Genomic DNA, 14,741 nt, shown 5'->3' with positions numbered 1-14,741 from the left:
AATGTCCGAAAGAAATTAAAAATAAAAAAGTCTTTATTTTTTGTTTTAAATTGTAATTCAACAAATACCAACGGCTCAAACGGATGAGTAACTCTAAACAGAACAAAATATTCTTAATTTATCAATGCAACAAAGTCGTCAAAATATGAATTTTAAATATTTCCTCTTATAACAAGTGCCGCTGTAAGATGTAAGAGTTATAAAAAACAATATGCAATTTCAGCATCGCGGTAGAACATTTTAAAGAACTAACATCATTTTGTATACAACGTCTTACAAATGTATCTTGTAAACCCTTAAGCTTACTTATAACAGCATGATCTTGAAACCACTGAACAAAATTCAAAATATTAGCTGATAGAAGTTTAGAGCAAAGTTCATGAAGTTGAAAACATCACATAATATAAATAAGGTATACCAATCACCATTGCAATAGTTGATTAAAATGATTATTAAACTTTCTTTTTTTTAACTGGTCACTTGCACACATTACAATTACCCTCTTTTAAGTGATCACGAACACGTTGCATGCTGTTATTTAAAAATGTCATAATATTTTCATCGCCAGTGACGCAAACGAGAGGTAAATCAAAATTAACTTAAATTATAAAAGCAATTGGAACTATTTTCTTCCTTTTGATTCCAATGGAAACTGTTATTTATTAACAAACAAGTAATTTGCACCTATCTCAGACACGTGCCATGATAAATAACTCATAAATAATTAAATGTCAGTGCAAAAGCACTTTGAGAATATTGTACATGAAGTAATGGTTTAGTGGCGGGTATACGGTTTGTTGTTTCCTGAAGATTTGGAATGGGTTGAGAGTTATCATAAGCAGAATTACAGTAAAAACATCTTTATACTTAAATTTGAATTTAAGATTGAAAATATTTTACTTAATAAAAAAACACGTTTAATATTGGTTCTTTATCATCGTTACATCCATGTTTAGTATAGAATCACGAAAAAACAAGGCGATTTTTAAAAAGCGAATTGTTAATGTTGTTGTCAGAACTTTCGACTTTCACAAGATAGTTAAGTCAGATATACGACAATATCTCAGTTTTGCGGCCATGTTCTAACACTATTACACAATTCTACCTACCTTGCAGTACATCATTTTCCCGCCTCAAATATCTTTGATTGAACTTTGTGGCTTTGCTCTAAAAATACATAATGACGTCATAGACAGGTTTGCGGTAAAAAGATAGATGGATGTTGTACTTCTATCTTTGTATGTAAAACAATTCGCACGTGCACAAATCTGGGAAAAAGAAAGCATTTTTTTACAAAGCTGACCGACTTTCGAAGAATAATACCGTTCTGCATATTGTACAGTTTTATTAGAAGTATTTTTACAATGACCTTCAACGTTACATCATATGTGACAAAGATTCTAATTTATGTAATAAGGCTGATTGATTTTGTTGGTTAAGATAAAATATTTATCTTTATATAAATATTCTGTAGATTTTTCTATTTTCATGAAAGCTTATTTAAATTATAATTTGACGTTCTACATAACATATTTAGTATGTCACTGTTTTCCATATACGCGCAATCACACACAAAAGAAAACTATGGCAACTTAATGTTTCAACTTTCAGTGATTTTCTTCCTCTCAAATAAAATTGTATTTTTTAGGTTTGAAAGCACTACTGTTAACGCTATTCTATTATATTAAGTATACTGAAAAATCGATCAGTTTGAAAAAAAGAAAATAGAATCATGAAATTGTGCCATTCAATTATTAAGTAAAAATGCAAACGATCGGTTAATGGAACAGATATCGATGATCATTCAAAACTGTTATGTAGAATTAATTGTAGATAATAAAATAAAAGAACATCATCTATTATAATGTGATACTTTCACGCTGTTTGTGGTATTTAATTGATCACTATTACACTAAACAGTAATTTTGGGATATTTTGAAGCGTCCAATGTGAACTGTCGTTTGATGGTAAATACAATTAGCAGTACTTTAAAAAGCAATTCACCTTGTAGTAGTCTATGACGCGATTCCATGTGTTTAAAAAAACCATAAATGGAGATAACATTATATATACCATGTAACATCATGTTATTAATATAATTTTCTCAAAGTAAAAAAGCCATTTTCCTCAGTACTGAATGGTTACTTAAAAAAAAATGTCGTTATCAAAGAGTTATAATTGATCAAACGCTGGTGGTGTATGCCCTCTCTTGTCATCATTTGACAGACTATTATCTTTTGAGGGGGGTTAATTATGGTAAATGTTTGGTTTTTCATGATTTCACTGAAAATAACATTTTCCTTGACAATCAAAATTATGTCTTTAATTAGTTATTCTTTGCAACCTAATTAATACAAGAAATTGGTGAACATGTTTATGCAAATTTTACCAGCGGCAAAAAAAGTAAGAAATAAGTTAATAGAGACAATTATTTATGTATTCATTTTGGAATTTTTGTTAAAAAATAACCTACTAAGGGTTTAACAGCATGATATTGCAACCTACATAAAACAATGCACTTGTTGCCCAGCAAGATGATGTTTTGTAATAAATGAAAACAGTCTTAACTATATGTGTAACCGCTGTTCAATCTAAATGTCTCTCTTTCTCATTTTCTTTGGGTATTTTTCATTTGATTAGGCGATTTTGAATTTGACCACAATTAAGCAAAGCTGCTTTGAACCGGGTGCACGCACTGTGCACGATTCCAGTACTATTGCCGTGCTTGATTTTCTTACATTTTTGCATTTGATGTGATAAAATTAGAAAGAACCTGAAATGATCGATTTCAGATTAATTTGCAAAAAATGTGAATAAAATCATTACAATTTACATTTTTTTTCTCTTTCTAATACTTTCAAAGTTCTGCATTCTGTCTTACAGCCATTATCTTACACAGAGGTTACACTATATTTTTTTTATTATCTACAAGTGAAGATTAGTCTAATATAGTAAATATTTTAGATTTTTACTCGCATCTCCGAATTCAGAAAAATTTAAAACTTTTGAGCTTGACAAAAATTCGTCCTTGAAATCGTTTTGGCAATCAAACCTTAGCGTTTTGGCAGTTGTGAATCGTAAATGACTTTTCTACAACGGTGCTGCCCCCTTATGTTGAGCGCCAGTCAAGGCCTGCTTGCTTTATCGTTCAAATATGTAGAAATCCGATTTTATGTCAGAATTGACATTCAGTTAGTTATATGTGCATGATCTCAGCGTCTGTAAGCCAAACGATATATAAAACAATAGGAAAGCAAGAAGTGTCAAGTTTACCTTAGAATTTCTGAAGATGATATTAATTTAAGATTATAACTGAAATGAAATTATTTCAATATTTTTAAAAATAAAACAAAAATATTGACTGTGCATCAAGTCTTAGAGTTAGCTAGATTGTATACCTGGATTTTCTTTGAGCAAACAAGGTAAGTTTTTATTTTAAAAAGCATTCAGATATGTATATACATATTATAAATTGCATAATAATTCAAAACATTTGCACTGCTTTTATCTAATTAGTATGCAGGTTATGGTAATAAATGAACTCCTAGTTATGAATATATTTTATCAAATTAAATTGAGCCATCGATAGGTTTTTCTTTAATCTTTTACAAGTTTTAGCCGAATTTGAATTGTAAAATGAACAACAGATCTTCATATTTGCAATGCAATTTGAGTGCCCTTGCAAACCTTGTCAAAGAGTATACGTTTACTCTAATAACTTACACCCATTGTACCTGGGACATTCACTGTAAACGATGCATGATACGAGATCCTCAATATTTTAGGTACAAGTATAGTTTTTTTAACCTGGTTAATCTTTAGTTTTATTCTTGGAGAGAAATACTATACAAAGCAACTGTACGTTTTGCCTGATATTATTCTATTTTCTTAAAGTAAAACAACTTCCCTATATTCTTGCGCAAAACCATCCAAATCTAGGGCCTAAATTTATAATATACATTTCTATTTGAGTAATTGTCTGTAATTAAGTAACACTGCGTATATGTGATCATTGATGAAATACTAAACAATTAAGGAAATTATCGAGCATTCATCAAATGGAGTCATTGCCTCCCATTTACAACAAACAATATTAATTGATGATCTTTAAAAACGAAGGAGGAAAATTAGAAACATAAAAAACGAGGAAGTTTTCCTTATTTGATACCATACAACCTTGATGTGTGACACAAATGTAATGACAGAAGTCAGCTTACAAACGTTATGATGGGAAGCATTTGTTTCAGTGTAAAGTTCACCTGGGCGAGGTGCCATGTTATTGAAGATAAATAAATCAAATTTCAGGTTTGGTATGATACATCGATCGATCGATGCTTATAAGTTTTTCTCAAGGTGAGTCACAAATAATTACGAGTTCGTTGAAATCACCTGCATGATGATATCGAGTAACTAATTGACAATGCATTTTTATTTCGTATTCTTAATAATCTTTGGGAAATTTTTAGTTCACAACTTGTCTAGCAAATTACTGCCTAACACAGAATAGTGCCCACAAAACCACATAAAATGCAGGGGTGTTCAAGCACGTATATATTAGTTCTAGTCATAACATTGGGAACTTACACCAAAACTTATGAAATCAGGTAAATACTGTAGGCCTACACATATTAAAACTAAATGTCAACGTCCAATTTTCGATGGGAATTTTGCAATTCTTTTTATAGAGTGGAATTCTTTATTTTTTAATTCTGCGTTGAATGTTTTAATTACTTGTATTAAAAAGTAATGTCATGTTTACATTAAAAGAAATTAAAAGCCTGCATAAATTTTGATATGAAAGAATAATTGATTCTTGAAATGTTACATATGTTTCTTTTCTGGGAATACAATGGAGAAAACAGTCTAATTATAATCTTCTATTTTAATTTTTTTTAAGTTCTTCAGATGTACTTAATAGGTACTTATACTGTTCTAAACACCGCTCATTGATGACTACGTTGTATTCATTGCGATACATGAAAAGATCTGGTCTAGTGTTATAGGATATGTACTAACTTTTTACATCTTTTTGTATACAGATGTTTATACATACAATGCCATGTTAATTGTACTTGCATTTAGAATTTGCGATGCAGATATCGACCTTGTAAAGGTTTGAATCAATGATGCAAATGCAACTCAATTTGTTCAGTTTTTAGGGGTTCCTACAAATCTGTCTTCCAAAATCTTATTTGTTTATTCAAAACAGAAGACTATAAAAAGGAATCAAAAGGCAGCTGTTTTTAACGTTGACAGCTACCTGTAAGTAAAAGATCGATGATATCAAATCACCCAATGACTAAAATCAAATGATTGGCAGATCATTTGAAAACTCTTTGGGAAGTAAAATGAGTCAGTTTGAAGTTGATCAAATACTTCAAAAATAAGGTAAAGAATCATGTCACGAAATACGCCTTAGAACCAAAATATATGAATTGAATCATCGCATGTATGCCTTTTATCTAAACTTTTTTTTACGAGTAAAGTTTTTGCACTCGTTGTATATACAAACATATAACAAGACAATACTGTGCAAAATGATTTTTCTCATATTTACAGTTGCACAGCCTGCATACGCATGACACAATGAATTACCATAATGATCTAGTTGATTTAGGCATCCAACTTATTGCCAATCATCTAAGTAGAAAAGCAAAAGTTATATAAATCTAATAGTTACGCATGCATGTACTTACTTGCTTAGGGTTTTGTCATTCAACAAATGAGATAAATATTTTCATACATATAAACTTCATTTTTTATGTTACAGAAAATGCAACTTCATATATAGCCCTGTTTTAGGACGGCGGACGATAATTATAACATGCGCTGACTGAACGCAAATTGGATTTGTGCATGTTTTGCTGCCATGCTATGGCCATCAAGATGAGGCGCAGCAGTCCATGATTGGTCCTGATTAATTCTTTGATTTTTTAATATGCCTGATTGCCTTCCTGTTGCGAGCGACATGATCACAACGGATGATTGACATACATTGACTATTTGTATGTAAATAAATTGTTAATACAGAGATTACTTCCTACATCATTTATTTCATTTATATTTTCCTCCTTTTTTGGGAACATCGAAATTTAACGTTTTATTTAAGCCAAATGATAAATATTATGTTATTTCAATAAATTTATCATAAATATAACTGAAAGGTCAAACTGGACATGGAGCTTTAAAATGGTGACAAATCGGAAATCCTAAGCCTATTAACAGAATAATTTATTCATTACTTCACACAAGAACTAGAACAAAACGCTAGTAGTAAATGCAGTGCATAATACTTTGATTTGAATTTCTAACTGTTTAAACATTGGATGACTAAAGTGGTTTTGCTTGACAAAGTATTTTGAAATAATAAAAACAAGTTACCATTACTATTTCGATCGATTTGATTATTTGTTTAATCATTTGAAAACAATTATCCATATTGCTAGTATGTTTCAATTATTATTATTTTTTTTTTTACAATTTTACTTCTGAAAGTAGAAACTTTAAGGACAGAAATACTTTGACTTTAACCTAAAAAAAATCCTCTGAATATTTATTTAACACGTTAACATCCATAAAACTGTTGTAAAGTAAGACATATATTAGCATGAGGTGTACAGTTTCTTCAATTTGCTTGTCAGATTTGCGGATGATCCTTTACATTTTGTGCCATGAATGGATCAGTTTATTTTCATATTTTAATTAATTTTGGTACTTGTTTCTCAAAGCTTATTTCCTGAAAGAAGCGTTGTTCAACAAAAGTTGATCATAAAACCTGCTACAAAATACTCGTAAAACAAGGGAGTGGTTTTGTTATAGTTAATAGTTATAAAAAATATATGTATTTTCAAATTCGTTTCAAAAGAGACGTAAAGCTGTAAATGTCAAAACACCTTGTTAACATCACAGATCTGTTGAAAAAATCTCTCACCATGAATATCTTTGATATTGTAATGTTTTTTTTCGCGGTTTCCGTACATTTACGATACAGCCATGATGTTGGTATCGTGTCACAGAGTTCAGTCCATCCCTTCAAGTAATTTGTTAATAATCAACAAATCGACGTTTTAGAAAAAAAACAATATGATAAATTGAGATCATTTTACGCAATAATATCTTTTGAAACGAAAGAAACATCTTTAGGAAACAAATATTTGTCGTATAATATTAAGTGGTCAAAAACCGCAAATTTATATTAGATAAGTAAATCAAAATAAAATGTATTTTGTTTGTTTGACCTTCAGTTATATTTATAAAAGGTTATTGTACTTTGTACACTTATTAGACTTCCGAAAAATTCAAATCCTTGAATAATTGCATCGTAAACAAAACAAACTAAAATTTCACCCAATCAATAAAGGTAGTATTACATGCATGTAGAGGTATATTGCTAACTGTAAAAAAGAGCCTTACATCAAATGTTGATATTATTATCAAACCCCGATAAAGGCATGTTCATTAAGACGGGAAAAGTGGAGAATTTTAATACATATACATATAAGTTATATTCCATATATATCCACTTAATTACTATGTTGTATATTGATAATATAATGACTTCCTTGCAACCATTGTGATAAATTCTTTCCATTATTGCCAAAATTTGTCGAATTTTAATTATTTTGGGTGAACCCTTCACCTCTTCACCTAAGGAACTGTTTTCATCAAAGTGTAACTCACTTGGTTAATTAAATGGCAATTTTCCGGCATTGTCTTATCAGGTGTAAATTGCTGTTCACTTACAGAAGAATTTTAATGATTTTCTTGGATTTAACAAAACAAGTCAATTAATGTCAAACCTTGGGCCACTATGTGTTATACTAGGCAGGACAACATTAAAATAGTCGCCAGTTTCTTCATTTACAAGTTACTGTACCTCGTGGACTATTTTTAGGAGGAATAGGTTCAACCAATAAGATCGCTTTCTTCATTATTACAAAACTCAACAAAATAGTTTTATAGAAATCCATCATTTTTGGACCACAAAGAATATTGACATCGCCGCCAAACTCGGGATTGCGGAAATATTTTAAGACACTAAACGAATAATTATCACATTTCTGTAATGGTATACTTACATTGTCGTGAACATGTTTAATAAGTAGAACATAACGGTTTTGATAGGCCCACCATATAGTAGAATATTGAACGCGATTATATCACTGCGAAGATGCACACTTAGGATGTTTCTTTCTTTTTGTTGATACTCATCTCCTCGTCACTATAAATGCATTTTATAATAATAATTGTTATTATTAAGGCATTGTGTATTATAAGGGTTTCAGTTTTTACACAAACAAATGATTTATATGGTTTTGTTTTTACAATGTCTTCATTCTATTATTACATAAAAAACATATTTGTTAAAAGAAATCGTTCAATAAATACCACTGATGCTATAAGAGGATACGTCAGACAGAGTTTGAAAAGATGGATTAGAAAGGTAAGAAGTACTAGAATATGAACGTTGTGTTATGAACTTAAAATGTCATGATCAGTTTAATTGAGCATGCCAATTGAGTTGCAAGGTACAAAATAATGTACAAAAGAAAGGATTGTACACACAAAAAAAATGAACCAAAGAAGCTACATTATTTACATACAACCGACATAAAATTAAATTAGTAGGGTATACACAACCACATAAAGTGTTTCGAAACATCCAATATTAAAAAAAAATTACATAAGGCAAAAATGAGATGTTCGAATATGATACAAAAAATAAACATTATTATTAACTTTTTTTCCTTGAAGTTTTATTCATAAAAATATTCAATATTTCTTGGTATCCTGTAAGTTAAAAGACAAAAATCACATAAAACAGTTGCATCATATTACAACACGTTCGTCGAGTTAAATAAAACAAGCTCCAAAATACAACCTATGGTGTTGACAGACCTTAAACAGATGCCAACTTGCTTGTTTCTCTAGTACAGTTTGAGTTAAAGACAACTTCAAAAAACTAAACTGTTGTATTGGGGTGAACAAATAGACGAAATGACATTAAATTCCAGTTAGGGACGACGTTTGTTAATAGTCGCGTGTAGATAAATGAAATAGAAGAGGATGTGAATGACCAGTTACAACTTTTCTGAAAATACAATGCGAAAGGTGAAGCACGAGAGAGGATAGTTTAAACATATTAGCTATATTTTTGAAAAACAGAAAATCGAAAAACCATGGGTTGGGTGGAATATTAAGGCCTCTAATGCGTATGTGTTAGATGTCTCGGCGTTTGGTCATGTACAGCCCCCAAACAAGGAATTTACAGTTAAGGTACATGGGTCATTTATTTGAAGATAAATCTGTCTAAACATGATCGCAATTGCCCCCTTTCAAGCATAAATGTATGTTTGAACGCCAAATTAATAGTAAATAAAATGTTTATGGTAGAGACTTTGATTATAGTATATGCCGTATGTACATGTTTATATCTATTTATCATCTACTGAAATTGCCTTTTTCTTATGTAACAAATTTTAATAATTAACTTATATTTTGAAGAAAAAAAAAGTTTTTCTTTCTTAAAACATTATCATAACAAGTCAGTTAACGGCGATTAATTTAGTTATAAAAACTGTTTATCCATCAGAAACAGAACCCACCCTTCATTATCAAGGCTAAGTATATGAATATTGTATTTCAAAGAGAGGAAGTCATGTTAAATTTTAATTTTAAAACATCATAATGTTAAAATGAAAGACACTAAAAACGTCAATTAGCGTCTACGTGAGTCTTACTGACTTGATTCATAGTATTTAAAGAGTCGTCAGATAAAAACGTTGAAAATCATGTGAAAATTAAAGAAAACTTAATTATGTTAATGTTTATTTACTAAGTTATTGTGGTGAGTTAATTACAGCAAATGATTAAACAGCGTTTTGAAATATACCAATCCAAGTTTCTAAAAAAAATTATTTCATGTTTTGAATGTATCTAATGGATGCCAACTGTATTAATCAGCATCTATATTGTATACAATTTATTTTAAATAGTTCATTATCACATGAAGTTTTACCTAAAGCACAAGTGAATTACAAAATCTGCTCACAAAAGTGCAACTTAAGCGTATGTGTACGTCTAATTTTAACCCGGCAATGATGTTGTCCCCATGCTGTATCCGTTGCTATACTTGCAAAACACCCAATTACTTTCGATATTGAATCTCTGTCCTGGTAATGGAATATGTGTGAAATGAACTGAATTTACTTAAGATAGGATAACACTTCCGCTAGAGAATTAATTATGTCTGCATTCACCAAATTCATGGAAAGAATTGCGTAAGATTATACCAAGACATGTATAAGGACTATGGTGTGTTTAAATTGGGAAAACACCGTAATACAATGATAGTAAAAGATGACATGCTTTCACAAGATGCACAGCTTATTAGATAAAATGATGAAAAATATCTTAATTGTTTAAATTCTGTCAATTTCGTGATTCATTGTTGAAACTGCGAATGGTTTTACTTGCCTAAGTTCCCATCATATTTTCAGGGGTACTATTTTGTTTAAAAAGTTGAACACTTTTACACCAGGTTATAAAAAAATTCTAAATACCACAATTTAAATGACTATATGTTAGAAAAATTAAGTAAGATGGACAACTCTTCTCCATTGACTTGGTCATGTGTATTGTATCACATATTAACGTCAGATAAATGGTTAATAATGCTATCAGAGTGTTGTAGTCAACCAGGAGAGAATTTGTGCTTCTAAAAAGTGCAATCTTTGTAATGTTTTAGGCACAAACTTGAATTAAAATTTGACACATGTCTAAATCGATGTCAACGATATTATACAAAGATCGATTTTCCTGAAATCCATTACATAGTACTAGTTATTGATCAGATAAAAGAATTTTGTGTAAACGTTTTGTGCTTATTGTTTTACCATCTGCACATTCTTATACCTGTCTGCATATTATGGTAAGTGGACAGCAAAAAAACCCAACCAATAAAAGAAATTAATTAACTACAGATATAGCAACATGATAAATGAAATTGCCATGTTGAGAGTTTCTCATTATTGTAATACATGTATACGAAATTAAAAGAAAATATATTATGCGCGTGGGATATGTTTCCCTATTTAAATCTAGCGTTTGTTAACAAAGTTTTAGAATTTTAGGCTGGCAATGTGTGATTTGACCAGAGGAACGCTAACAATGTCATCATTTTAGATGTCAGGCATTATCCTTATACATTTATACTGAAGATATCGTTATCGTTATGTCCTCTAAGCCATCACTCACATTGTATTTTAATTTATTTGTTAGTGGATTATATACTTTCATGCTTCAAGGTCATTTCATCTCCTTATCATAGCTAATTTATCGGGAGTATGTTTAATGAGTAATGATTTTCCTCACGAAAAATTGCAATGAGAATCCATAGTACGGCTTAAATTATAGCTTCAATGTTGCAGTAAACATTGTTGTATGAAATCTACATACTGTGATTCGATTGATCAACACCAGAAAAAACATAACCAGTTAGCGTAATATATTTACAAATAAAATATATTGGTTTTTCATACAAAGACCTAGCACAGAAAACATTTAAGACTTCTTATTTTTCCTTTTTTAATATTCATAACAAAAACAAGTGTAAACATCATTGTAAATTGTTAAAAACAACATAAATAGAGAATATGTATATAAAAAATGTATATAAATCCAAAAGATTCCTTTAAAGAACTTATGTAGTGTGTAAAAAGCACTACATTAATTGTTCGAAAAATGGACGGATCATAGTTGGTGTATTCAAATAAATAATGTAAAACACATGGTCATATATTTCTTGACACGGACCATAAGTCAAAGATTTCCGAGGTATGCGTTGGGACGAAATGTCATAGAATAAAATAGTTTTTAATTCCATTATCACAGGTTGGTCTTTTGATGGCTCTCAAAAGTTTATAGCAGTCCAAATTTTCTCAAATGGTTCTGGATTATAAGGGATCGGCAACCATTAAGAACTTTTTGAACGTTGTTTGTGTCAACAGCACATGTGTAAAAGGTTTCACAACTGTGTCCACTGTGCCATTCGGAATCTCTCTTGGTGATTCGTTCTTTCAGTTGTAGATCTCCTTTTACAATTTTCTGCAAAGAAAAAAGGTATTCAAAGATAAGTTTTTGTTATATAAATATATATTGTTTTGTGTCCAAAGTAAAAAAAAACAATTGAATGATTTTAACAATAACGATATAGCATGAAACCTACCATGAACAAATGTTGAATATAAACAGCTGTTTTCACTGTGTCTGGGTGCATACTGTTTGCATTGCTGTACTTTGGATATGAATCAAGGAATTTAAGAACTTCCAATTCTGAAAAAAACAAAGATGAAAAAAATAAGTAAAAGTGACATATAATCGTGCTTGATTGTAATGTTTGAGTACAAATCATACATAATTTTGTTAATATAACCTGTACTAATACTTACTTGATGGAGTAAAGCTTTTGAAGTCTGGGAAAGTGTCTGGGTATTGTTGTGAAAGTTCCGAGATGTCACGGCCCTTGGCGATTTTCTCAGCCAATACATCGATTTTGTTGAGGAAAAGAAGAACGGATACATTCTTCAGGAAACGGTTATTCCAGACTTGTTCAAAGTTTTCCAAAGCCTCCAATAGCCTGTTCTTTGTTGGATCTTCACGAAGAGTTTGGTCAAAACTGCTACAGTCAACAGCAAAAAGAATAGCATTGACACCATCAAACACTTGGATCCACTTCTTGCGTTCTCCTTGTTGTCCACCAACATCATAAACGTCGAATTTGATTTGATGTCCTCCTTCAGGAACACAGAATTCAGTATGTTGAATAGAGTTGGTTAAGCTTCTGCATCTGAGGATATCCTGGTCAGACGGAATATATTCTGGGTTCTTGATTTCAGAAATTTTGTCAAGAAAGCTAAAAAACAAAAGATAACAAAGGTTACAAAACTGTACAAAAATAATTTAGAAATTGTTTGAATTTTGATTCATTTATTTTTTATTACAATGGATTGATGAAGAACTTACTATTTAGCACAGTCAATTAGCTGGAATTCATGAGATCTGCTGTAACATTCTTGTACTCCAGAGTCGGCCCACAGCTGTTCGGTGTGCTCTAGGAATTCCTGTGTACAAAAATAGATTGATTAAAACGTTGCATATTCAAGTGTTCGTACTCAATGTATTATATAAATGAACGATAAATAAAACCGAAATATATACTAATAAAATACTTACATTTGATTTATAGCTTTCAGGATTTCCTGCTTGGTTAAGGATGAACTCTCTTCTATTCTCATTTTCTTTTTGTGCGAAGGGGATTTCCAACTCTTTCATAGCTGTAAGCAACACAACAATAGATTGCTGGATGTTTTTCCTAATGTCGGAAACTTTTTCAAGTCTTTCACTCATGTCAAATCCATTCCCATGGATAATCTTCATTTGCTTTGTAATTGTGCTTTTTCCAGATTCAGCAGTACCTATAAGAAAGTAAAAATAAACATGAGTTCTAGTTTATCATAATTGAGAGACAGAAAAGAAGGATATTAACAGAAAAAATATTATAAAAATAGATATAATGTATAAACGTAACTAGTTCTTACCTAATAATAAGATTTTAAGTTTCTTCAACTCCTCCTTTTGATGTTGTTTTAATGTTTTGCTGATCTGCTTGTTTCTAAGCTTTGCTCTCTTTGCTTCCTCGGCTGAAGGATAAGAGTTTAATTTATCCTCACAAATTGTTTTAAACAGAGACTTCAGTTTTCCTTGCATATTGTTCAGATAAGATGCATCACAATATAAATCCGTAATTGAAATATTGAACGATTGACAGTCACAATGGTTTTGTAATAAGCTCCAAGGTGCTATAGTGTAGATATGTTTAGTCTCTCACAGGTAGTGTTTAACTGACTTTACACTGTGTTGACAATCCTTATATACCTTGTGCCAAATTATGCACTCATTAAAATTCACGCTCGATCCTCCAATTAGCCTTCTTGTCGGAGTGTGAGCAATACATCACCGCTTTTCATTTACTTGGTGTGGTTTCTAAAAGATCAGGAATGATTTGTTGCCCTCGGGTTGGCTTGTCATAGCAGATGAGGTTTCGTTAATCATGAATTGATATATCTGAGTACTTCTGTCACTGTATGAAAACCGATGATTACTGATTTATTTCATTTTTATATATGTCATCAATACCATTTCTTAACAATGATGCAAAATACATGGCCCCGATATTTACAGTACACATTCTGTAAAACTTTTTTGTATTAAGTTAAGTACTGCTTCAGTCTAAGATGAAGTTTTGTTTTTGTGCATTTCGAAAAAGTCTAAGATAAAGTTTGTTTTGTTTTGTTTTCGCAGCATCGTGTCTTTTAAAAATGATGCACGAAAAGTAGAGAATGGCATCAATGCCTTAACGTTTATTTGGGTTACAATGAGACTTGTTTATAGTAAATTGTGTGAAATTTATTCCAAAACCGCACAACATTAGCTTTTGCATTTGAAACTCTTAATTTGATGGCAGCCTAATCAGAAGAGGGGGTTTTCTAATTCATAGCTTATTTTTTAATTTCATTTCTTTCATAAATAACCACTCTAGTTAAATATTCAAAATAAGGTCTTTAAAAACTTAATTTAAAAACACTGGCCGGTAAAAAGCATCTAGGATTTATACATTTTCTAATACTATTACCTGACGATTCAACCAATAATATTTGTCTCTATATTTGGAGAAAGGTAAT

General features: G+C 30.6%; 1 protein-coding gene across 1 annotated transcript; it reads right to left on the bottom strand.

Annotated features, from left to right (window-relative positions):
• Window positions 1–11,586: 11,586 nt before the first annotated feature.
• LOC105337344 (guanine nucleotide-binding protein G(s) subunit alpha-like) lies at window positions 11,587–13,897 on the bottom strand. Its single transcript, XM_011442027.4, has 6 exons — window positions 13,599–13,897; window positions 13,234–13,475; window positions 13,024–13,121; window positions 12,450–12,913; window positions 12,227–12,333; window positions 11,587–12,105 (listed from the first exon to the last, which is right to left on the bottom strand). Exons 1-6 carry the CDS (start codon window positions 13,765–13,767, stop codon window positions 11,920–11,922), a joined length of 1,266 nt encoding a protein of 421 aa, XP_011440329.3. The 5' UTR covers window positions 13,768–13,897; the 3' UTR covers window positions 11,587–11,919.
• Window positions 13,898–14,741: the final 844 nt, after the last annotated feature.

This window comes from Magallana gigas, chromosome 5 (genome assembly GCF_963853765.1).
Source record: "Magallana gigas chromosome 5, xbMagGiga1.1, whole genome shotgun sequence".
In the NCBI taxonomy this organism is placed as follows: domain Eukaryota; kingdom Metazoa; phylum Mollusca; class Bivalvia; order Ostreida; family Ostreidae; genus Magallana; species Magallana gigas.
This window is presented reverse-complemented; position numbering and strand designations above follow the sequence as displayed.

What these genes read in the sequence shown, in the direction of transcription:
- LOC105337344 (XM_011442027.4), bottom strand. Translation starts at nt 13,767, where the DNA reads ATGCAAGGAAAACTGAAGTCTCTGTTTAAAACAATTTGTGAGGATAAA. An exon ending in CTGAAAGCTATAAATCAAAT is followed by an intron (nt 13,122 to 13,233) that starts GTAAGTATTTTA and finishes TTTTGTACACAG; the next exon opens with GAATTCCTAGAGCACACCGA. An exon ending in ATATTCAACATTTGTTCATG is followed by an intron (nt 12,106 to 12,226) that starts GTAGGTTTCATG and finishes TTTTCTTTGCAG; the next exon opens with AAAATTGTAAAAGGAGATCT.